This window comes from Sapajus apella, unplaced genomic scaffold (genome assembly GCF_009761245.1).
Source record: "Sapajus apella isolate SASKATOON/1434 unplaced genomic scaffold, GSC_monkey_1.0 scaffold73, whole genome shotgun sequence".
NCBI lineage: Eukaryota > Metazoa > Chordata > Mammalia > Primates > Cebidae > Sapajus > Sapajus apella.
In genome coordinates this window covers 3,808,347-3,834,229 of record NW_022437013.1, presented here as the reverse complement: position 1 = coordinate 3,834,229, position 25,883 = coordinate 3,808,347, and the positions used below count along the sequence as shown (strand labels likewise).

Genomic DNA, 25,883 nt, shown 5'->3' with positions numbered 1-25,883 from the left:
AGAGAAAATGTAGCTGAATAACCAATGTACCCTTGTACCCAGCTACATATTCAGATAGAATGCCTTTTTTTTTTTTTTTTTTTTTTTTGGCAAAACTGTTGTTGGTCCTGCAGTACTTGAAGATTTTAAGGCAAAGGTCACTGAAAAAGTGTTTAAATTTCAATTATCAGTTACGTTTTAGTATCTACATTTAGGACTTGAGTTAGATGTGTTGAGGATTTCTGTAGATAGGTAACAAAGCAGTCCCCTAAATCACATTTTAGAATGATAACTTTTAGAGCTTTGTCTTAGGAGCTACTTCCAAATTTGAATTATTTCAGGACTGATCACTTTCATGTGGTTTTAAAATATGTAGAAACAAAGCAAATTTCTTATTGACATGTTGGTTGTTTTTTTATTTAACTGTATTTTTATATTTATTAAAGTCTCTTCAGGACAGAAAATCATGTTCTATGTCTCCTCAGGACACAGTTGCCTCATACAACTACCCCCAGAAGGTAATATTAATAGTGTTATTAAGCAGTTACAATGGCCTGAACAGAGAAAAAAATTTCTCTTTTCATTTACCTTCATCACACTTCAAAGCAACTGCTTTTGTTCCTTTAGGTATTATTGTACCTTCTGGTGTCTGATACAGTGATTAGTAAATTCATTAAACAAATTATTGAGCATCTACTGTGTTCCAGACACTGTTTTATGTGCTGGCTTTAGATTACTCATAGTCTACTGTGAGCCTCTTTTACATAAAGAGTGAGTTAATATAAATTACCTGTCAATTCTGTCTCATTAACTGAAACTTAATTTTAAAGCTTTCCTATAGAATGGAGAATCAGCATTAAAAAGGTAGCTGAAACCATAGAAGTAAACAAGATCATTCTGAGCAAAGGAAGAGATTGAGAAGGGCATCTAGAAAAAGCCTGTGGATTATCAAATTTTCGAAAATGGGTAGAGAAGGAATAGCCAAGGAGGGAGTAAAAACATGAGAGGGGAATATTATGGAAGCCCTAGGAAGAGAATGTTTCAAGGAGCAGCCCAGTGTCAGCTGCTGCCAAGAGGTCAAGCAACATAAGGATTAACAAAAGTCTACGAAGATTTGTTGCCATAGAGACCACTGGTGACTTTGAGTACAGTTTCCGAGGACCAGTGTGGGCAGCAGCTGCACTGCAGTTGGGTGTTAAGAAAATGGAGACTGCCAGTGAGGACAGTGTGTTCAAGAAGAGTCTGTTACCACTTATTGAATATCTTTCTATGCAGATCCCTGTACGGGGTGTTGTGAAAAAAATAGCTTATTCTCTTAAATAGCTGTGGCCTAAGCAGAAAAAAAAATTACAGTCTTATGATGTAATAAAAAAAATGCAAGGCACCCTTTCTCTTTAAAAAAAGTGTAGGCCAGATGCGGTGGCTCATGCCTGTAATCCCAACACTGGGAGTCTAAGGCAGGCCAATTGCTTGAGCCGAGGGGTTCAAGACCAGCCTTGAAAACATGACGAAACTCTGTCTCTACTAAAAATATAAAAAAATTGCTGGGCGTGGTGGTGCATGACTGTAGTCCCAGCTACTCAGGAGGCTGAGGTGGGAGAATCATCTGAGCCTGGAAAGTTGAGGCTACAGTGAACTGAAATCATGCCACTGCGCTCCAGCCTGGGCGATGGGAGTGAGACCCTGTCTCAAAAAAACAAAAGGTTTTATCTTGTGTGGGGGCCATATATATGCATGTAAAAATGAATATATATTATGAATATATATTAAAAATCTCTGACATATTCAGGAAGCCCAGAGGTTAACTGTTTGGGGAGCTGGCAACTAGGCAGATGGAGGACAGGGCTTGGAGGGCAACTTTCCATTGCATATGATTTAATACTTGATTTTCAAATCATATTAATGTATTACTTTTTTAGAAATAAATGAATTAAGAAATTAAAGCTCTCAAGCTCTCAAGTAACCTATGATCTCCTGAAAGAAATAACATTCCTGTATAAGGTTTACATGAAGATGGATTTTCAGTGTTTTTAGTTGTCAAAACTTATGACTATTTTCTGAAGTTTAGGATCAGATAACAAACTACTATTGTTTGAGAAACCAAACTTAGAGTTTTGAACTTTCTTCCACACTTACAGGTGATGGGAAATTTTGTACCAGTTGCAGCTTCCTGTGCCAATAATGTTCCAGCTCCAGTCTTATCTAACTGTGCAGCAGTTAATCAAGCTAGTATTACCACTTCAGTTTCCTCACAGAATGCTATACAGCCTCTATTTGTATCTCCACCTACACAAGGCAGGCCAGGTAGGTTATTAGCGGTTGCTTACTTTGGAAGCCTCTTTTCCTATTCATAATCATGCACCTCCAGCTATTCTAGTAATTACATATCATTAGTTTAATTTCCAGAATTAAATTTATTTAACCTACTTAATAAAGTATGTTCTGCCATTGAGGATTCCATGAGATTTGAGAGTCAGAGATTTAAGTTTATTGCAAATTTTGCTCTGGTAAGATTTTATACATGTCATTTTGCTACCTGCTGAATTGGGGGACTTGTACTGGTTTTTCAAACCATTAGTTAAGTTTTATCATATAAGAATTAAGATAGAAATGTTTCTCACTTTATAGCAAACTTTGTAGGAATTCTGTAAAATACATTCCTTTGTAATGAATAATTGTCCTGTAAATATCATAATAAAAGATACAGGCTCTAGAATTTAAAAGATCTGGGTTAGAATCCTGGTTTTACGACTTACTGATTCTATAATTTTGTACAAACTATTGAAGCTTTTTATCTATGGCTTGGGAGTACTGTTAGTACCAATTCATGAAGTGGTTGTGGACTTTCAATGAGTTAATAACATTTTAAATTTTCAGTAGAATTCTAGGAAGGTGGTGTCAACAACAGCATTATCTTTTCAATCTGAATCTCCAAATAAAAATGGAAATAGTGAAGTCAAAATCCATGACACCTACAACAAAACTAAGTGACAAGGTATCCCCATGAACCCCAGAATTTAAGCAGGTAGGCACAAACCACCAGTCACAAGACTTGCATGCTATCAGGGTCTGTGAGGGAGCAAGAACATAGAAGCATTGAGGATGTTGTCTTCTGTATCTGAGAATTCCAGTAAATAAGAATGCACTGAAAAGTGGGGCGGACAGTTTGGAAGCAGCAGCCAAAACTGGGAAGGGATTTGGTCTTTCTAATACTAGGTGAGTGCATGAGCCACATAGTAGAGGACTTAAAGGGCTTGAAACAGTTTAACCTCTAACTCTTCAAAATTGACCTGCCAGAGCTCCCTTTTAGGATAGTATTCCTCACTGGGAAGAAACTGCTAAGAGTGGATTCTGAATTGATCAGGATAGAGAAAAGAGCAGGTCTGGAAAAAGAACAAAAGGATTAAGGTCAAATACTACGCAAATATATCTTAGGGAATAAAAAGCAGAATAATATCCCTACAGGCAGTGAAAACATGTTAGAAATGAAACACTAAGCAGGACTAAACAAACTAAAAACCATGACAAACTATTTGAAAATGAGCTAAAGATACTAATAATATAAAACATTTAAGAATAACATAAATCAGAATTAGAAAAACTCACCTGAGGTGATAGAACTCAAGAAATAATTATAAAGGGGAGAAGATCATTTTAGTAATGGAGACTAAACTATAATGAGCTTGAGCAAATGCAGGTTGAGTATTCCTTATACAAAGTGCTTGGGACCAGAAGTGTTTTGAACATAGGATTTTTTTTTTTTTTTTTTTTTTTAGATTTTGTAATATTTGCATACTTGTTGAGCATCCTTAATCTGAAAATCCAAGATTCTTCAGTGAGCATTTCTTTTGAGCACTATATAGGCACTCAGTTTTGGAATTTGGAGCAGTTTGAATTTCAAATTTCCAAATCAGAAATACTCACTCTGTATGTGAAGCAGATAATGCTTTAAGAGAAATAAGAGTGCTGTAGGCTTTAAAGGGTCTTGTCATGTTGCCCAATTTTGAGACAGGGTTTTGCTGTGTCACCAAGACTGGAGTGCGGGTGGCATGATCATGGCTCACTGCAGCCTGGATCTCCAGGGTTCAAACGATCCTCCTGCCTCAGCCCCCCCAGTAGCTGGGACTATAGGCACATGCCACCACACTCGGCTAATTATTGTGTTTTTGTAGAGACAGGGTCTTGTCATGTTGCCCAACCTGGTCTTGAACTCCTAGGCTTAAGTGATCTACCCACCTCAGCCTCCCAAAGTGCTGGGATTACAGGCATGAGCCACCACGCCCAGTCATAAACTTTTTTAAAAGATAAAGATGTAAGAAGGGGGAAATCTAAAATTGAAAAAAAAATGGAGATAAAGATTTTAAAGCGACATATTTGAAGTTAGACAAATAAAAGCAAACATGGATAGAAGTCCCTGAAAAAGAAAACCAAAGTAAGGGAACAAAAATACTAAAAGCTATAATTTAGAAAACTTTGCTGAAGTTTTGTATTAGTTTGTTTTCACACTGCTATAAAGAAATGCCTGAGACTAGATAATTTATAAAGGGAAGAGGTTTAATTGACTCACAGTTCTGCATGGCTGAGGAAGCCTCAGGAAACTTGCAATCATGGCAGAAGGTGAAGGGGAAGCAGGCACGTTCTTCACAAGGCACCAGGACAAAGAAAGTGCAGGGGAAACGGACATTTATAAAACTATCAGATCTCGTGAGAATTTGCTCACTATCACAAGAACAGCATAGCGAAAACCACTTCCATGATCCAGGAGATTACGACACAATTTACAATTCAAGATGAGATTTGGGTGGGGACACAAAGCCAAACCATATCAAGTTTAGAAAGTTTTAAAAGTACATACTTGAAACAGCACCTTGAATACCTGAGAATATTGACCCAGAACAATGAACAACAGAATATTCTAATAAAATTACTAGACTTAAAAAGTCCTTAGTATCTAAGTTTATGGCATACAAGAGAAATATAATGATAATCATCAAACTTTGACAGTATTGCTTTATGCTAGAAGAAAATAGAATAACATTTAAGATACCCAGGGAAAGAATATGTGAACTAATAATTTTGTATCCAATCAAACTGATTTTCAAGCACAAAGGGCAACATGTAAGAACCCAATAATATTATTCCCATGAGCCCTTCTGATGAATCTCTGAGAGCTGTACTGTCAAGCAGAGTAATCACTAGCCACCTATGGAAATTAATTATAGTTAAATAAACCTTTATTTCCTCAGTTGCATTAGCCACATACCAAGTGCTCAAAGCCACATGTGGCTAGTAGCTACTGTACTGGACAACACAGATATAGAATATTTATACCATCACAAAAACTTGTGTTGGACAACAGTAGACTAGAGAATGAGCTTAGAGTTTCAGGCTACCAGAACAATTAGAGACAGACCAATTAGAGATGTTAGAGACATAAGAACGTGATTAAATACATAGTTACCTGTAGAAGTAAGACAAATGAGGGGTGAGAAGTTGAGACTATACTATGTAATAGCCGTAATAGCCTTATGTTTGGAGGGTGTAGATATAGTTATTTTTTTTTAATGGTAGAATTGAGTGAATATGGACAAAGATGGGCAGAGCATTTTTCATGCTCTCAGTCACATCAGGTTCTTTTATATAGATACTCAGTTTTATTCTGAGACTGTGTAATGTGGGCTAAAGTAAATGAGTAATTATGGGATATTCTAATTTTATACCCTGTGTCCTTGTAAATCAGGATTCTTAGTGTGGAAAAAAAAATTCTTGCAGTTGTTATAGAGGCTAATTAAAAGCTTTTATAGTTTTGAATTTGAATTAGAAGTATCAGTATGAACTTGAGATATCTTTAAATATATGTATATGTTTCCTTGCTCTGTCCACTGAAAGGTCTATAAACAATAAGTATCCCTAATACCTGGCTTTTGATCTTAAAATACCATTTATTTCTTTAAAAAAGAAAAAACTGGGCTCTATGGAGAAATGGCTGATTCCAGGTCTGGGCAGGAAATGTTCAAGATGAGCCTGGAACATCTTGTCATATAAGATAGCAAGGAACATACCAAAGAGTATAGGCATCATGTCAAAAGGACTCAGAAGCCATCACAAAGAGAGATTCCCACTGGTCAAAGAGGGAACAATTTGAGCCTCAACAATGATCATTGCACTAGATTGGAATATACCAAGTATGTCGAAGTTCTTAATGATATTTTTTAAATTGCTTGCTTTAAGAGGATGATAGGAAATAAATTCATTTTCTTGAAAACTAGAAACATGAAATAAGCATTTATTCTGCCTTCCTTGTATGAACTATACCACTGAATAACCAAATAGATGAGAAGTATCTCTTTGTAATAGTATTCTAACTAATCAATAATCAATAAAAAAGTGACAGAATAATTTTGCAGTTCCTATAAAATGGATGGACATTAAACATCAGTAGCTACTAAGATTGTAAAGGTAGTCAAACATTAACTATAGATGTGCCAAAGAAATCAATCCTGCGTCTGATTCAGTCTCCTGGATCTAGCTACCTATTGACAGGAAATACAGAATACATGTTGAATTGCACCATGAGTATGTAATCTGCAAAATCCAGACTGTGCGAAGCTTGTCAGGTCAAAGTGCCCAGATCCTTTAAAGCAGAACTGTCAGGAAATAGATGGAGGGACCGATAGATTAGGAGATTCAAGAAATAGCCAATTTTTTAATGAACAAGACTAAAAACTAGTGTTCAAGGATGCACATTTGAGCGACAAAGCTTTGAAAAGACCCTAAGGAAGTGATTACTATTTAAAGTCAAAATAATGGTTGGTTTTGTTAGGAGGGAAAAAGTGACTAACGAAGTATTTCTAGACATGAGTAGTATCCACATTAAAATGACTCATTAAGCAATATATATTTGATTAGTTTGCTGTATCTGTTTCATTTATCAAAAGATAAAGTGGGCTGGGTGCGGTGGCTCCCACCTGTAATCCCAGCACTTGGGGAGGCCAAGGTGGGTGGATCACCTGAGGTCAGGAGTTACAGACCAGCCTGGCCAACATAGTAAAACCCTATCTCTACTAAAAATATAAAAATTAGCTGGGCGTGGTGGCAGGTGCCTGTAATCCCAGCTACTTGGGAGGCTGAGGCAGGAGAATCACTTGAACTCAGGAATTGGAGGTTGCAGTGTGCTGAGACCACACCATTGCACTCCAGCCTGGGCAATAGAGTAAGACTTCATCTCAAAGGAAAAAAAAAGTGCTTAGCACAGTACCTGGAACAAAAACAATAAATGTTAATTAATGATGATATAAATTTTTCACTGGAAATGTCAATGTAGACCCTAGTTTTACTACTTTTTGCTAGTTGTAGGAGAGAACATTTGCTGTCTGCTTCCAGCAGCTGTCTGAGCTTAAATTCAAGTGATAGATGAAGCAAGAATTGTAATGTTTTATTTGTGGAATCATTGAAAGATTACCATTTAAATGCCAGATTTTTCTTAAAATGTATACTGCCTTCATTTATTTACTTTTTGTTTAGTCACTTAACCTCAGCTGTAGATCTACTTTACTAGATCCGATGGCATTTTAGTTGCTCTTTGTAATTCTTGTCCATCCTCTAGATGAAACAACTGATTTTTCCCACTTTGTTGTTCATATCTCTCTCTGGCAGGCCCCTCCCATCCTTAAGTGGCTGCTAATCTGCCAGGTAACTCTATGTGATGATTGCCCTTAATTATGAGTCTCCTTTTAGGCATTAAATCCTGTCAACTTCAAGCTCTGGATTTCAGTAAATGTTCCCAAGTCTTTTGCCAGGGCTGGGATCAGCGACTCTCCCTGAGTGCAAAATTTAATAGAATGTCAAAAAAACAAAAACAAAAACAAAAAAACACACACACCCCACAGTAGTCAAGATAAATAACACTTTAATTCATCATTAAAAAAGTAAAGATTAATATAAAAAATTTGAGAACAAAGCATCAATTTTAAATAAAGACAGGATCTGTGTACCATGTTTAAGGTGAGTTGAATGAGGCATGTACTCTTGGGGTCATGCAAGTACAGGGTTGGATCCTGTCTTTATTGAAAATTTTGATGTTGTATTCATAACAGTTTTCTTTGTATTAGTTTGGGTAGCTCTTTAAATTTTGCACTGCTGCATCTCACCACACCTTGGCCTTGGCCCTGCTCTGTGATTTTTGGAGAAGCAACAGTATCTTCTTTTATATATTTATGTTCTCTTCTGAAGTGTCCTGAAGCAGACTACAGCTACAGGGATGGGGGAAATTAGCATTCTGAATGCATTACCTTGATTTCTACTAGTATTTCAGAAGACGTTTCTATAATTCTTGAGCCATCCCTTGAATTATATATGTTAAGCCTGTGGAGCTCTTTGTAAGTCTAAGGATGAGATGCTGATGCATCTCTATAGAAACTTAAAATTGTAAAAGCTCTTTTGTAGAGGGTTTATTGTAATACTGTGCATTTATAAGGAAGGTGAATTCAGACAAAGTAACCTCCAAATTGTTTCTACTCTTGATTCTTTCAGGCCCGTGAGAATGTATTTAGCCATTTCTATGTCTAGTAGTTGGTTTTCACCTAGTGATCATAATAACATTTTACTCTCTTTAGCTAATTGCCTTTCTTCATTTGCTTTTTTAAAAAGATGGTATGATTTGTTTTCAGTGCTAGTTTAAAAGGAGTAAGAGCAGAGTTTTGTTGCAACCATTTTATTTAAAAAAAAAATCTGTATCTACAACATTTGGAGATATTCTGAAAATTAAATTCCTCTCCCAAAACTGTAAAATTAGAGATTTCTAAATATATGATAAAACTCCAAAACAGCTAGTTGAGCAAGCTTTAAAAATTTACTCTTTAATTTAGATATAGTATAATTCATTTTTGGTGCCCAGTTCTGTAAGCTTTGACAAATGCAGAGTTGTGTAACCAATACCACAATAAAGAGATAATTATATTACTCCTAAAAAGTTGTTTATAAAGTTTTAGATCACCCAAAGACATAGATCTATTAGTGTTAGCCTGTAATTGTACAAGTGATATAGGTGAGTATATTGTTAGTACTGATCAGTAAATGGAAACAATGTGGATTATGTCTTGCTAAAACATCAGAGTAACAAATTCAGCTTGTGTGAATTGTTTCTATGCTAAACTTAGTGTGCTAAAATTCTGAATTTAAACCTTTATAGAATAAGACTGAAACACTATGTTTCTCAGGATTAAAATGATAATGCAGATAACACAATGATGAAATTTTGTACTTGAATTTAAGCTGGATAAAATGATGCAGTTAAACTTGAAGGGTTTGTATTAATCATCTTTTGTAAAAAGAAAAAAAAAATTAACAAATTTACCAGTTACGTTATCTATGCAGATAATGTGTTTTAACTAGGTTGTAAATACATTGTTTCCTTTATCATCATAGAGGATTAATATTTAAACATAATTACATCTGAATTTCTTATGTCAAAAACAAACTTTTAAATGAGTATTGATTGTTTCTAAGCTATAGTAACAGGTATAGAAAGTTAAAAGGATACGATATTGTATCTAGCCTGTTTTTAGATCCTGGACCTCCTTAGAAATGGGACAGTCATGATTTAAAGTTCCCTATATTCCTCAGATGCTACCAGTAGAAACCTTCAACGATTGCTAAAATCTGTAATCTGTCCACTTCAGTCCATCTCTTATTAGCTTCTACATTTTGTGATTTAACTGAGAGTGACAGATTGCTGAAAACATTCTTAAATTTGCATTGGGAATTAAGCTAAGTAAAAATTTTCCTATAATTACCTTTTATTTATGTACCTGTTAGCTAAGTGTTCAAAGTCTGATAGTCAAAGCTCTGCGTCTTCCAGTTTGTTCCCTTTTAATTTCCAATAATTTTCTTAAAACGACCTGTAATAAACTAGTTCTCGATTGTTATGTGTAAGAGAATGTAGACAATTCACTGTCCACGTTTTTTTTTTTTTTTTTTTTTTTTTTTAAGCCAAACCATAAGAATTGAGTTCTTTGACCATACTGGAGACAAAAAAAGTAGATGAACCTACTGTTCATAAGGTGTTATAGTTGTGTATTGCTCTGTTGTGTTTTGTTTCTTTGTTAGTGATTGCCTCACCATCCTATCCATGCCATTCTGCTCCTACTCCTCATGCTGGTACCTCTCTACCACTACCACCACCACCACCACCACCACCACCTCCTCCTCCTCCTCCTCTTGATGTGGGAGAGGCTTCAAATTTACCACCACCACCACCTCCATCTTATTCCTGTGATCCAAGTGGCAGTGATTTGCCTCAAGGTAAGTAGATTTTGAGACTTAGGTGAGGGGTCTGAGATTTAAAAAATATTTTTAGAGTATATCTCTCTTTGGTTGACCTGTTGGGAAATGGGGAACCAAATGAAAATTGACTTGAGAACACAATGCAGGAAGTGACTAAGGAAAGGAGCAATTAAAAGCTGAAAACAGAATATCTTCTACATAATCAACAAATGAATGGTTGAGTTGATGTGTGCTGCTGTTTTTTTGTTGTGTTTCGTTTTGGTAGCTACATGCCTACCCTGAAGAAGATTCTCAAATGGCTCTTTGATTTTCTTAACTGTCTTTTTGCAAAACAGGACTTGGTATCAAATTTTTCTTTATTTCTTAAATTGTTTCCACAAGTACATGAATTATTGCAATATTTTATATTTAGAATTTCAGCTGAATTTTAAAGATTTGGGGGAGTGGGGATTAGGAGTCTTATCTGCTTTGAATTTCCGCCGTGTTTTCTTAAACATCTAAGGAGTAGTTTTTCATTGGAAGTTCTTTATTACCCCTCATTGACATATTTCTCAAGAGAATTATAGTCGAGAATTGTTTGTAGCTTACTTATACTTTTTTGCTATAACATTTTCTTGTTTTTTTTTTTTAGCTGCTTCTCTATTTTTTTTTTCCAACACCTAATCACCAAGATTTTCTTTAGCTCCCTTCTGTTTTTTTCCTATCCTTAAACTTCACTGTTATTTCTATGTAGTTGATTCTTAAATCTAGCTAGCCTTGGCATCAAAAGTTTTTAGTTACTTCTCTCCAGATACTTGCTGGACATTTTCATTTAGTTTTTAGCTTTCATTTCAGTAATGAAATTCCTCATATTTATCTTTTCCCCAAGTCACACAAAACATTGACTTTTCTCCTTGGTTTTCTATTTTGTTAAGTGGTATCATTTCCACCTAATTTGCCCAATATCTAAACCCTGATTCCTTTACTTCTCTCCCTTCCATTACCTACCTATGCCTGAGATGTACTTAGTCACCACAAAATTCTGATTTTGTATTTTTCCTAATATTTTACTATGAATATATTCAAACATTCATCAAAGTTGAATTTTAAAATGAAGTCTTATCTATCACCTATATTCTATCATGAATGTTTAACTACTTTATCACATATCTATCCAATCTTTCCCTCCATCCATCTCTATTAGTCCATCTTCTTTTTGACACATTTGTATCATTTGTAAATTGTAGACATTTGTACACTTCCCCATAAAAACCTCAGGATACGTATTATTAAGTAGATTTTTTTACTTCTTGATGTACAGTTTACATATAATGAAATATACAAAACTTAAGTGCACATTAGCTTAGTTTTAACATATGCATGCACACGCTTGTGTAACCCAAATCCCTATCAAGCTATAAAGTATTAACATTGTCCCACAAAGTTGCCTCATGCTCCTTCCCAGTTTTTCCCATGTTCCCCCTAGAGACAACAACTGTTCTGACTTTTTTCCACCATACATTAGTTTTGCCTTTTCAGAATTTTATATAAATGTAATCTTGTAGTATATAATCTTTATGGAAAGCTTCTTAAACTTGGCATAATTTTGAGATTTGTCTGTTGTTGCATGTGTCAGTAGCCCACTTGTCTTCATTGCTGAGTAGCATTTCATTCCAGTTTGTCCATTCTCCTGTTGGTGATAGATAGCTGGACTATTTGGAGTTTGGGGCTGTTATGAAAAAAGCTGCTATGAACATTCTTGTAAAAGTCTTTGTAAACATACATTTTTATTTCCCTTGGGCAAATACCTAGCAGTGGAATTGCCGGGTCGTAAAGAGATATGTGTTTACTTTTATAAGTAACTGCCAAACATTTTTCCAAAGTTGTACCATTTTACACTTCCACCAGCAGTGTATGAGAATTCCAGTTGTTTCTCTTCCTCACCAACATTTATTGTTGCCACTGTCTTTAACTTTATCCATTCTGGTGACTGAGCATGTTTAAAAAAAAATCTATTTTGTAGAGCAGTTTTCTGTTCGTTGCCAAATTGGGAGGAAGGCATAGGGATTTCCCATTTTCCACCAGCCTCCCCCATGTCTGTAGCCTCCCATGTTATCAGTGTCCCCCACCATACTAGCATGGTTTATTTGCTACAATGATGAACCTACCTTGGCACATCATTATCACCCAGAGGCCATAGTTTATATTAGTGTTCATTCTTTCTGTTGCACTTTCATGAGTTTGGACAAATGTATAATGGCATATATCCTTCATTATAGCATCACATAGATGCTATAATGGAGTGTGTCTGCCCCAGAAATGTGTGCTCTGCCTATTATTGTTCATCCCCCATCTCCTGGCAATCACTGATCTTTTACTGTCTCCATAGTTTTGACTTTTCCAGAATGCCATATAGTTGCAATCATGCAGTATATAGCCTTTTCAGATTGGCTCTTAGCAATATATATTTAAGATTCCTCACCAAATTATTATCTGAATGTACCACAGTTTATATATCCATTCATCTACTGAATAACACCTTGGTTGCTTCCACTTTCTATTACAGTTGCCCTAAACATCCATGTGCAAGTTTTTGTGTGGAAATATATTTTTAACTCCTTTGGTTAAACACCAAGGATTACAATTACTCGATTGAATAAGAATATCTTTTCTTTTATAAGAAACTGTCAAACTGTCTTCCAGAATGGCTATTTTGCATTCCCACCAGCAATGAATGAGTGTTCCTGTAGTTCCACATTCATGCCAATATTTAGTGTTGTCAGTGTTTTGGATTTTGGCCATTTTAATAGGTGTATAATGGTATCTCATTGTTTTAATTTGCATTTTCTTTGTGAAGTCCAACATGGAGCATCTTTTCATGTGCTTATTTGCCATCTGTATATCTTTGATGAAACATCTGTTAAGGTGTTTGGCCCGTTTTTAATTCAGTTGTTTACGTACTGAGTTCTAAGAGTTCTTTGTATATTTTGGGTAACAGTCTATCATATGAGGTATGTCTTTTGCAGATACTTTTTCCAAGTCTGTGGCTTGTCTTTTCATTCTCTTGAGTATCTTTCGCAGAGCAGATATTTTTAATTTTAGGGAACTCCAACTTAAAAATTATTTCTTTTATGTATCATGCCTATGGTATTATATCTAAAAAGCAATTGCCAGACTCAAGGTCATGTAGATTTTTTCCTGTTACCGTCCAGGAGTTTTATGTTTTGCATTTCACTTGTGTGATACATTTTGAGTGACTTTTTTTGTGAAGTATGTAAAGTCTATGTGTAGATTCATATTTTTGCATGTGAATGTTCAGTTGTTTGGGTACTTTTTTCATGTGCTTATTGGCCATTTGCATATTTTTTTGTAAAGTGTTCACGTATTTTGACTACTCTCTTATTGGGTGCTTGTTATTGAGTTGTGGAAGTTCTCTACATATTCTCTATGCTAGTCTTTTGTCAGGTATATTTTCTGAATATCTGCTCCTATTCTGTGGCTTATCTATTTTCTTCATGGTGCCTTCTGATGAGTAGAGGATTTTAATTCTGATGAAATCTAATTGATCATTTTTTGGTGTGTATTGCTTTCTGTAATCTAAGAAACTGGCTGAGCATGGTGGCTCACACCTGTAATCCTAACACTTTGGGAGGCCAGGGCAGACAGATCACTTAAGGTCAGAAGTTCGAGTCCACCCTGGCCAACATGGAGAAATCCCACCTCTACTAAAAATAAAAAATTTAGCCGGGTGTGGTGATATGCATCTGTAAGCCCAGCTACTTGGGAGGCTGAGGCAGGAGAATCACTTGAATCCAGGAGGTGGAGGTTGTACTGAGCCAAGATCATGCCACTGCACTCCAGCCTGGGTGACAGAATGAGACTCTGACTCAAATAAAAAAAAAAAAAAAAACAAAAAAATAAAAAAACACCTTTGCCTTACTCCCAAGTCATTATGATTGTCTCCTGTGTTTTCCTTAAAAAGCGTAATGTTTTTAGTTTTATATTGAAGTCCACTACCCATCTCAAATTAATTTTTGTGGATGGTATGAGACGGCGGTTGAGGTGATTTGTGTTTTTTTTTTTTTTTTTTTTTTTTTTTTTTGCCTTTTTGGTTCTCCAGTATTCCAGCAGTACCATTTGTACAAAAGGTTTTTCTTTCCTTGTTGGATCAGTTTGGTGTTTTAGTCAAAAATCAAATGACCGTTTTAAGTGCAAGTCTGTTTGTGTGCCCTATTCTATTGCATTGATCTATTTTTTAATCCTTACATCATTACCACATTGTCTTTTTAGTAAGATATTTGAAGTAAGGTGAGTAATTTGCATTTCTCTTAGACTATCAAATTTTACCAAAAATAAAAGAGAAACCTTCTGGAAATTTGGGATTGTGTTTATAATCTATAGCTCAATTTGAGGAGAATGTCAGTTCTTAACAATATGTTCTCTTTGAATTCATGAACATGGTATCATAGTATATCTGTCAGTTTATTTAGGCTGCGTTTGATTTCTCAACATTTTTTTTCCCATTTATTTTATTGCAATTTTGGGTTTTCGGGTACGTGTGAAGAACATGCAAGATTGTTGCATAGGTACACACGTGGCAGTGTGATTTGCTGCCTTCCTCCCCATCACCTACATCTGGCATCTCTCCCCATGCTATCTCTCCCCAACTCACCCCCCACCGTCTCTCCCCTATTTCCCCCCAACTGACTCCAGTGTGTAGTGCTCCCCTCCCTGTGTCCATGTGTTCTCATTGTTCAACACCCGCCTATGAGTGAGAACATGTGGTGTTTGATCTTCTGCTCTTCTGTCAGTTTGCTGAGAATGATGGTTTCCAGGTTCATCCATGTCCCTACAAAGGACACAAACTCATCGTTTTTGATGGCTGCATAATATTCCATGGTGTATATGTGCCACATTTTCCCTGTCCAGTCTATCATCGATGTGTTCCTGTGTATTTGGGTTTTTGGAGCTGTAGTAAATAGAATTTTAAAACTTTTTTTTCCCTATTTTGTCCTGTACATAAATATAGAATTGATTTTTGCATGTTAACCTTGGCTGATTTATTAAAAATCTGGGTTTCACAGAGGGTTTTAAAAAAATATCCATTGTCTCTTTCCTCGATCATGCGTTTATCGCCTTGTCCCTGAACAATTAGAGTAGCTTCTCCATTGGTCTCATTACTCTGGTACTGTTCCACTTTGTGTCTCTTCCTAGCTCAGAACTCTTCAGTCATTTTTTGTTTTGTGTAGATTAAAGTTCAACAGACTAAGTATGGCATTTATGACTTTCCACAGTCTAGTCTCTGTTCTAACCTTATCTCTTTCTGCTCCTATGTGAACTCTATGTAGCGGATTTTCTTCTCCTAAGCATTTGCTGGCATAGTGATTCAACTCAAATTCTTTGCCCATTCACTCTCCCATCTAAGTTCTATTAACCCTGAGAACATATCATATATTCATTAGTAGGTGCTCCCCATTCTCCCTGGCCTTAGCAATCACTCCTCTGTTTTATCAATGGATTTGCCTATTCTGGACATTTTATATAAATAGAATCATACAATATGTGGTCTTTTACAACATTTTTTCTCTAAGCATACTGTTTTCAAGGTTCATGTTGTCACATGTATCAGTGCATTCTTCTTTCTTATGGCCAAAACATTCCAGCGTATGGATGTGTTGGCATACTCCATTTTGTTGTACTTTGTTTTATTGTATTTTATAGATATTGTGATTTTTTTTGTTTTACAAATTGAAGATTTGTGACAACCCTGTGTCAAGCAAATCTATTGGCACTGTTTTTCCGACAACATATTCTCCCTTTTCTCTCTTCATTTCTGTCAGCATATTTTTTTTAGCACTAAAGTGTTTTTTTAATTAATTAATTATTTATTTATTTTTGGAGATGGAGTCTCTGTCACCCAGGCTGGAGTGCAGTGGCGCGATCTTGGCTCACTGTAACCTTCACCTCCTGGGTTCAAGTGATTCTCCTGCCTCAGCCTCCTGAGTAGCTGGCATTACAGGCGCTCGCCACCATGCCTAGATAATTTTTGTATTTTTAGTAGAGATGGGGTTTCCCCATGCTGGCCAGGCTGGTCTCAAACCCCTGACGTCAAGTGATTCACCTGCCTTGGCCTCCCAGAGTGTTTGGATTACAGGCGTGAGCCATTGCGCCCGGCCAGCAATAAAGTATTTTAAATTTAACGTATATGCATTGTTTTCTTAGATCTAATGTTATTATTCTCTGAAAAGACTATAGTGTATAAGCATAACTTTTTTTTTTTTTTTTTTTTTGAGATGGAGACTTCCTCTGTCACCATGCTGGGGTGCAGTGGCATGATCTTGGCTCACTGAAACCTCTAACTCCCAGATTCAAGTGATTCTCCTGCCTCGGCCTCCTGAGTAGCTGGGATTACAGGTGTGTGCCACCGCTCCTGGCTAATTTTTGTATTTTTAGTAGAGTTGGGTTTGACCATGTTGGCCAGGATGGTCTCAATCTCCTGACCTCATGATCCGCCCATCTCAGCCTGCCAAAGTCCTGGGATTACAGGAGTGAGCCACTGTGCCCGGCAATAAGCATAACTTTTATATGTCCTGGGAACCAAAAAAATTGGTGTGACTCACTTCCTTGCAATATTGTCTTTATTTGTTCTGGAACCAAACCTATGATATCTCCAAAGTATGTCTGTATCATATTTTATCTGTAAGTTGAGGAAAATTTGGGTTGCATTCACTTTTTGGCTATTAATACTATGTGCATATTTATACAAGTTATTTTTTTATTTATGTTTGTATCAAGGAGCAGAATCCAATGCCACTTATGAATTTATTTCCTATTTTTTTAAAATATTCTTTAGCTTGAGCATTAGGCTTTATACTGTGTTCCCATGTAACAGTGAAAATAGAAGCTGTTTTTTTTTTAAATGGCAGTTTTGTTTAGGGAGTCTCTAACCGAAGAAAGAGGGGTTTTCTGAAAGTTCATCTATTATTGGAACTCAGGTTTATTACTTTATAAATAAAAATATGTGTGGATCTCAGGTAAAGGAATAAAAATACATTTAGAGATACAACTGTAATGCTAAGAACAGTTTTTGTTCATTTATGAAGTAGTTTAGTTTTATAATGTCTAGAGAAATTACCTTGCTCATTGCCCTTCTCTTTGGAGTTCTGGTGCTGGTATGTCAGTCATGGTAAATAAAAGCAAGGTGAATAGTTTCATATTGTTATAATTGTCTCAGCAGGCATCACTAACCTCTGTCAGTAGAACATTAGTCTGTACTGTCTAGTAGTGCTAGTAACTGTGGACCAAAATGATTGCTTATGTACTAGAAGTGTATTAAACTAAAAACTCCATCTTGAAACAAGTGAGAAAATACCTTTATTGGATTCTTCTTAAAATATTGCCCGAGTGACATTCCTATAACATCAGCCTAAAATTAAGATTAGAAATGAAATTTGTATTTGGTAACTAAACCTTAGATGAGAAAATAATCTTACCTATATTGGTAGGTAAGTAGTCATTTATTATAAGGTAAAATTAAGAGTGATATTAATGTGGCAAGATTACATTGATATCTACCTTAATAATACCCAAAGAGGAAAGCTTTTTTTTCCCCTATTTTGAGATGGAGTATCACTCTGTCACCCAGGCTGGAGTGCAGTGGCACAATCTTGGCTCAGTGCAACCTCCATTTCCTAGGTTAAAGCGATTCTCATGCCTCAGCCTCCTGAGTAGCTGGGATTACAGGCACCTGCCACCACCCCGAGCTAATTTTTGTAGTTTTAGTAGAGACAGGGCTTCATCATGTTGGTCGGGATGGTCTTGAACTCCTGACCTCGTGTGATCTGCCCACCTCAGCCTCCCAAAGTGCTGGGATTACAGGCATGAGCCACTGCGCCTGGCCAGAAAAGCTTTTATTAAAAAGATAATTCTAATTGCTTACATCAGTCTAGTCACTAATTTTTTTTTAATTTTTAATTTTAGATACAAAAGTTTTGCAGTACTATTTCAATCTAGGATTGCAGGTAAGTGGCATGTTAAAATTGCTTTGATAAGCTCTATTTTCAAAGTATAAGCCATTTTGATAATCAGACTTGAACTTCAAAAGCCAAACGCACTAAGGGGACTAAAAATTAAAAAATTTATTTCTATCTAAGAGATCTCTGAATATGATATAAGTTTTCTGATTTAGCCTCCTTGTGCTTTATTTTCTCTTATTGTAAAATAGTCGTTAAACTGAAGAGAGGGGTACTGGGCTGTAAGCAGCACAATGGCATATATTAGGCTAGCTATTATATTTAACATTATATGCTAACTTTTCACTGTGTTGTTTTATCTCAAAAATAAAGGAATTATCCTAAAATATTTTTATGACTATCTTTCCATTTTGTGTGAAAATTACACAAATTCAAAGACATTTAAAGAGCTGTATTTTGTTCTTTGAAACCAACGAGAACAAAGAGACAACATACCGGAATCTCTGGAACACAACTAAAGCAGTGTTTAGAAGGAAATTTATAACACTAAATGCCCACATGAGAAAGCAGGAAATATATGACATCGACACCTTAACATCAAAATTAGAAGAACTAGAGAAGCAAGAGCAGACAAATTCAAAAGCTAGCAGAAGACATGAAGTAACTAAGATCAGAGCAGAACTGAAAGAGATAGAGGCACGAAAAAACCCTTCCAAAAAAACCATTGAATCCAGGAGCTGGTTTTTAGAAAAGAATAACAAAATAGATAGACCATTAGCCAGATGAATAAAGAAGAAAAGAGAGAAGAATCAGACACAATAAAAAATGATAAAGGGGATATCACCACTGATCCCATAGAAATACTAACTACCATCAGATAATACTATAAATACCTCTATGCAAATAAACTAGAAAATCTAGAATAAATGGATACATTCCTGGATACATTCCTGGACACATACCCCCTCCCAAGACTAAATGAAGAAGAAATCAAATCCCTGAATAGAACAGAAACAAGTTCTGAAATTGAGGCAGTAATTAATAGCCTACCAACCAAAAAAAGTCCCGGACCAGTCGGATTCATAGCCAAATTCTACCAGAGGTACAAAGAGGATCTGGTACCATTCATTCTGAAACTATTCCAAACAATAGAAAAAGAAGGATTCCTTCCTAACTCATTTTATGAGGCCAACATCACCCTGATACCAAAACCTCGCAGAGACACAACAACAATAGCAAAAATTTCATGCCAATATCCCTGATGAACATCTATGTGCAAATCCTCAATAAAATACTGGCAACCGAATCCAGCAGCCCATTAAGAAGCTTATCTACCATGATCAAGTCAGCTTCATCCCTGTGATGAAAGGCTGGTTCAACATATTTAAATCAGTAAACATAATCCATCATATAAACAGAGCCAATGACAAAAACCACGTGATTATCTGAATAGATGCAGAAAAGGCCTTTGATAAATTTCAACACACCTTCATGGTAAAGACTCTCAATAAACTAGGTATTGATGGAATGTATCTCAATATAATAAGAGCTATTTATGACAAACCCACAGCCAATATTATACTGAATAAGCAAAAGCTGGAAGTATTCCCTTTGAAAACTGGCAGAAGGCAATGATGTCCTCTCTCACCACTCCTAGTCAACATAGTATTGGAAGTTCTGGCCAATGCAATCAGGCAAGAGAAAGAAATAGGATTATTCAAATAGGAAGAGAGGAAGTCAAATTGTTTCTGTTTGCAGATGACATGATTGTATATGCAGAAAACCCTATTGTCTCAGCCCAAAATCTCCTTAAGCTGGTAAGCAATTTCAGCAAAGTCTTAGGACACAAAATCAATGTGCAAACATCACAAGCATTCCTATACACCAATAATAGCCAAGTCATGAGCAAACTCCCATTCACAATTGCTACAAAGAGAATAAAATACCTAGGAATACAACCTACAGGGGATGTGAAGGACCTTTTCAAGGAGAACTACAAACCACTGCTCAAGGAAATAAGAGAGGACACAAACAGATGGAAAAACATTCCATGGTGATGGTTAGGAAGAATCAATATTGTGAAAATGGCCATACTGCCCAAAGTAATTTGTAGACTCAGTGCTATCACTATCAAGCTATCATTGACTTTCTACACAGAATTGGAAAAAACTACTTTAAATTTCATGTGAAACCAAAACAGCCCACATAGCCAAGATAATCCTAAGCAAAAAGAACAAAGGTGGAGGCATCATGCTACCTGACTTCAAATTATACTACAAGGCTGCAGTAACAGAAACAGCATGGTACTGGTACCAAAACAGATATATAGACCATTGGAACAGAACAGAGGCCTCAGAAATAACACCACACTTCTACAACCATCTGATCTTTGACAAACCTGACAAAAACAAGCAATGGGGAATGGATTCCCTATTTAGTGAATGGCGTTGGGAAAACTGACTAACCGTATATAGAAAACTGAAACTGAACCCATTCCTTACACCTTATATACACAAATTAACTCAAGATTGATTAAAGACTTAAAGATAAGACCTAAAACCATAAAAGATCCTAGAAGAAAACCTAGGCAATACCATTCAGGACATAGGCATGGCTAAGACTAAAACACCAAAAGCAATCACAACAAAAGCCAAAATTGACAAATGGTATTTAATTAAACTAAAGAGCTTCTGCACAGCAAAAGAAACTATCATCAGAGTGAACAGGCAACCTACAGAATGGGAGAAAATTTTTGCAATCTATGACAAAGGGCTAATATCCAGAATCTACAAGGAACTTAAATTTACAAGAAAAACAACCCCATCAAAAAGTGGACAAAGGGTATGGACAGACACTTCTTAAAAGAAGACATTTATGCAGCCAACAAACGTATGAAGAAAAGCTCATCATCTAGTCATTAGAGAAATGCAAATCAAAACCACGTTGAGATACCATCTCAGGCCAGTTAGAATGGTGATCATTAAAAAGTTAGGAAACAACAGATATTGCAGAGGATGTAGAGAAATAGGAACGCTTTTACACTGTTGGTGGGATTGTAAATTAGTTCAACCTTTGTGGAAGACTGTGGTGATTCCTCAAGGATGTAGGAGTAGAAATATCATTTGACCCAGCAATCCTATTACTGTGTATATAACCAAAGGATTATAAATCATTCTATAAAGACACATGCACACCTTTGTTTATTGCGGCACTATTCATAATAGCAAAGACCTGGAACCAACCCAAATTGCCCATCAATGACAGACTGGATAAAGAAAATGTGACACACACCATGGAATACTATGCAGCCATAGTAAAGAATGAGTTCATGTCCTTTGCAGGGACATGGATGAAGCTGGAAACTTTTCCTCAGCAGACTAACACAAGAGCAGGAAACCAAACACCGTATGTTCTCACTCATAAGTGAGTGTTGAACAATGAGAACACATGGGCACAGGGAGGGGAACATCACATACTGAAGCCTGTCAGGGGGTGCAGGGCAAGGGGAGGGGGATAGTACTAGGAGGACTACCTAATGTAGATGACAGGTTGATGGGTGCAGCAAACCACCATGACACCTGTATACATACCTATGTAACCTACGTGTTCTGCACATGTATCCCAGAACTTAGTCTGATAAAATTTTTAAAAATAAAGAGCTGTATTTTTAAAGCACTCATGTGTTCATAGATACTTGCTGAACAATTTTTTTTTTTTTTTTTTTTTTTTTTTTTTTTTTTTTTTTTTTTTTACCATTCCTCTGAGTTCTAGAGGCAGGTGGGTACTGATAAATGCCTTTATCAGTGAAAGGTGTCTCTGATTTGAGGTGAGAGCTCTTGTATTTTATTCTTTCTGGGATCTTTTTCCCCCTGAAATACACTCGACTTAAAATATAACAAGATGGCATATTTACTGAAAGGAATAATACATCTTAAGATCTGTCAGATGATGATAAACTCTATGCTCTCCTTGATAATGCTGAGATTAGTTCACATTCCCTGACACTGATTTCTGTAAAGCTTTAGACATGTCAGTGTCAAGAAAGTGTCTTCCCAAATAGTATACATCTATAAGTTGAGAGTAATGAGGTGGGTTTTTTTTTTTCCTTGAGACTATTTTTCCTAAATTCAGTTTCAAGAATTGATAAACTGCTTGTCCCTTCTGTTATGTTAGTTTATTATAGTCACATGTGGAAACTTTGTAATCTGTTCCACTGAGGCATTTAAAAATATTCTCCTGACTTTTACATTATGGAATACCAGGAGATGCTGAGTATTTTATTTTTTGTATTAGAAATCATAGTGTCCTTTGTAGTCATTTTGAAAATACTATGGCATAAAGAAAACTAAAATCACATCTATGATAATTTTTTAATTTTTTTAACAATACAAGCATTTTTAAAAATATTTGACAGCACGATTTTTGTTGCCTGTATGGTATTTCATCACAGATATATAATTTATCCAGTTCCCTGTTGTTAAATACTGTGGGCATTGTTTTTTGTGTTTAAAAATACTATAAGAGACACCTAAAGTGCAATAAAATATATATGTATTAGAAAAAGACATCTTTTTACACAGGTCTTTTAGATGCTTTCCTGAAAGAATTCTTTGACATACAAATGCTGCAAAATATCGTAAAGTTATAATAGAGAACAGACTGAGTGTCAAGGTTTTAGGTCAAAAAAGTCATTGCTGCCTCTGAAAATCATGGCCCAATTCTTATTTTTTTTTGTTTGTGGGGAACAGTATTACATTAAGAATAGAGAAAAGTAAAGTTTCTTGTTTCTTTTTTGCCCTTTCTTGCTCAAGTGCTATTATCACAACTACTGGCACTCCATGGTCTATGTGCCACAGATGCAGCAGCAGCTTCATGCAGAGAATTATCCAGTCTATACCGAGCCACCTCCTCTGGTAGATCAAACCGTCCCTCAATTGTACAGTGAGGTGAAGAGAGAAAATGGCACACAAGTAGAAGCATCAGCAAATGGTGAGTATGTAGTGAGGTTGCCAGCAAGAAAGACAGTTGGATTTTATTTTGTGTAATTTAATAATAGCTTTCATATGTTTCATCAGGTCCATATACTATACCAATGATTCTCAAAGCATGATACGTGGACCTCTTGTGGCCCCTAAGACTCTTTCAAGGGATTCATGAGGCCAGAAGTGTTCACAATAATTCGAAAATTTTATTTGTCCCTTTCACTGGCTTGCATGAGAGTATAGAAATTAGTGGTGGGTAAAACTGCTGGAGTCTAAGCACAAATTGGCACATTGGCACTGCCCCCAGACTGTGCAAGTAATCAGGTTTTCCTCACTGCCACACACCAATGGTACAAAAATGCCAGTTTTATTTTTTCTGTTTAATCAAAGACATTCTTATTTTTACTCCGTTTTTATTCCTGAATAGTTGTGTTTAGTATTCTTTGTGACAAAATGGAACTACTTATAAAACACTTCTGCATACTAAATGAAGTATAATGATTAACTTAAGGAAAAAGTCTTGTGCTATTAATTATGAGCCTTTCTTGCTGACTTGAAAGAGGGATAGACAAACTATTGTTATTCACACTTAGTTGATCTGGCCGGCATATTCTTAAATGAACAAAGTGAGCCTGTCACTTTAGGATAAACAACTAGTAATATTTGTTTTCAAACAAAATTTTAGCTTTCAAATCAAAATCAGAATTTTGGAAAATGTGTATCTTCCACCATAAGCTTGACACCTTCCCACCAATTAAAACTCCTATAATAAGGTAGAGCTGAATATAGTTTCTTAAATTGTATGAGGAGATATGTCAACATTTGGAAGAGCTGCATAAGTCAGCAAAGTAATAGTTTCCCAATTACGAATGCATGATATAACCAAAGTGTGATTTTGTAATAGATCTTTCCAAGTGCAAAATGAAACAGTGGATTTTAATGTAACAAAGCATGAAAAATCCACATTGCCAGTGATCTTTGAGAAACTATCACTTATGTAGTTTGGGTGTAGCATCAAAGAATATCTTCAATTATCTGAAAAGGCTAGGTATTAAAATATTTCACTGAGCTGGATGCAGTGGCTCACGCCTGTAATCCCAGCAGTTTGGGAGTTTGAGACCAGCCTGGCCAACATAGTGAAACCACGGCTCTACTAAAAATACAAAAAAATTAGCTGGGCGTGATGGTGGGCACCTGTAATCCCAGCTACTAGGGAGGCTGAGGCAGGAGAATCACTTGAACCCAGGAGGTGGAGGTTGCAGTGAGCTGAGATCGTGCCATTGCACTCCAGCTTGGGCAACAAGAGCAGAACTCCATCTCAAAAAATTAAATAAAATTACATAAAATACTTCACTTTTCCAACTACGTATTTGTATGAGGCTATATTTTTTTCATATTTTTCAACCAAGCAACATATAATAAATACAGAAGTATATATGGGAATCCAACTCTTTTATTAAGCTATACATTAGAAATTTGCAGAAGTATAAAACAATGACATATTTTTTTGCATTTTGGAAAATTTATTTTTTATAAATTAAAGATGTAATAGACTTATTTTTGCATGATTTAGTATTTTTAACTTTCTCATTTTAATTCCTAATTCGGTAAATATCTGTACCTATAACTAACATAAATGAAAGCTGTTAGGAGTTCTCAACTTTTAAGACTGTAAAGGGATCCTGAGACCAAAAAGTTTGAGAGCCATTCTTCTAGAGGGTTGAGTTCTGTAAGTTCACAGTATAATACAGATGGGGACAAATTTTGGGGGATTTAGAATAGGATCTTTGGATTGCCCTTTTCGGAAAGAATTACCAGGGGTAGAAGGAACAATGGGAACTCTAACCTAACCAAATTTGTTTCACATTCCAGCACTACTACTTATTGGTTATGATCTTGGCTAAGTTACTTGACCCCCTCCTTAAGTCTGATTTTTTGTAAAATGGGAAATACCGGATTTGCTAGGGTTGTTATAAGAACTAATTGAGACCTTATGTATAAGTATACTGTTACCTGGTGCATATTAGGAATACTAATTTCTTTTCTCTCTTCTTTTCCCTTTCTAAAGCATATTACAGTGTCAAACTTTTTTGAATTTTGTGCAGTATACCTTTTATAGAGGTATTTTTAAATGTAAACTCTGAGGCAGCGGCAGTCTTAATTTCACATAGTTAATCTAAGCCTAATAATGAAAGATTTTCTTTTGTCTAATGTGTATAGTCATTGTAGGAAGATCAAAACAGCATTTATTTGTACTAAAACTGACTTGTGGCAAAAGTGCTATGAAATTAAAATGTGATCTTAATAACATTCGGGAGATGACACTTTTAAGGTGCTCTTCAGAACTATACGTTCGAGTATAGACCAGACTGTCTAGACATCTGAATTTTTCTAAATGGTTATTCAGATGGTGTACTGTACTGTAAAACTATTGGATGACTCAAATGTGACCACCTCTTATAAGAGCTTAATTAACTAGAAGGACTCAGACTCGAGAGACTATTTTTGTGTTTAGCTTGTTGGTACCTAAAGCATCCCAGAAAGATAGTTGTCTGTAGGTTGAATAGATTTGACACATATATTTCACACGTTTTAATTCGGAAATTTTCATATTTCACTAGCCTGTTTTAATCATTATTTGTATTTAAAGTGCCCCTGCTACAGTTGCTGTGATCTTTCTTATAGT

General features: G+C 35.8%; 1 protein-coding gene across 15 annotated transcripts in view; it reads left to right on the top strand.

Moving 5' to 3' along the window:
• ALG13 (ALG13 UDP-N-acetylglucosaminyltransferase subunit) overlaps nt 1-25,883 on the top strand; it is a 128,802-nt gene that overhangs the window by 49,709 nt on the left and 53,210 nt on the right. For 11 of the 15 annotated variants that reach the window (XR_004260617.1, XM_032250791.1, XM_032250788.1 and 8 more), the window contains 5 exons: nt 426-497; nt 2,118-2,283; nt 10,087-10,281; nt 18,223-18,263; nt 23,027-23,204. Coding sequence is in view for 13 of the 15 variants with exons in the window: in XM_032250791.1 (XP_032106682.1) it covers nt 426-497; nt 2,118-2,283; nt 10,087-10,281; nt 18,223-18,263; nt 23,027-23,204 (652 nt within the window). In the remaining 2 variants the exon portion in view is untranslated. Of the gene's footprint in view, nt 1-425; nt 498-2,117; nt 2,284-10,086; nt 10,282-18,222; nt 18,264-21,986; nt 22,042-23,026; nt 23,205-25,883 lie in introns of those variants that run through there. The other 4 variants (XM_032250800.1, XM_032250789.1, XM_032250799.1 and 1 more) reach the window with 4 other exon arrangements.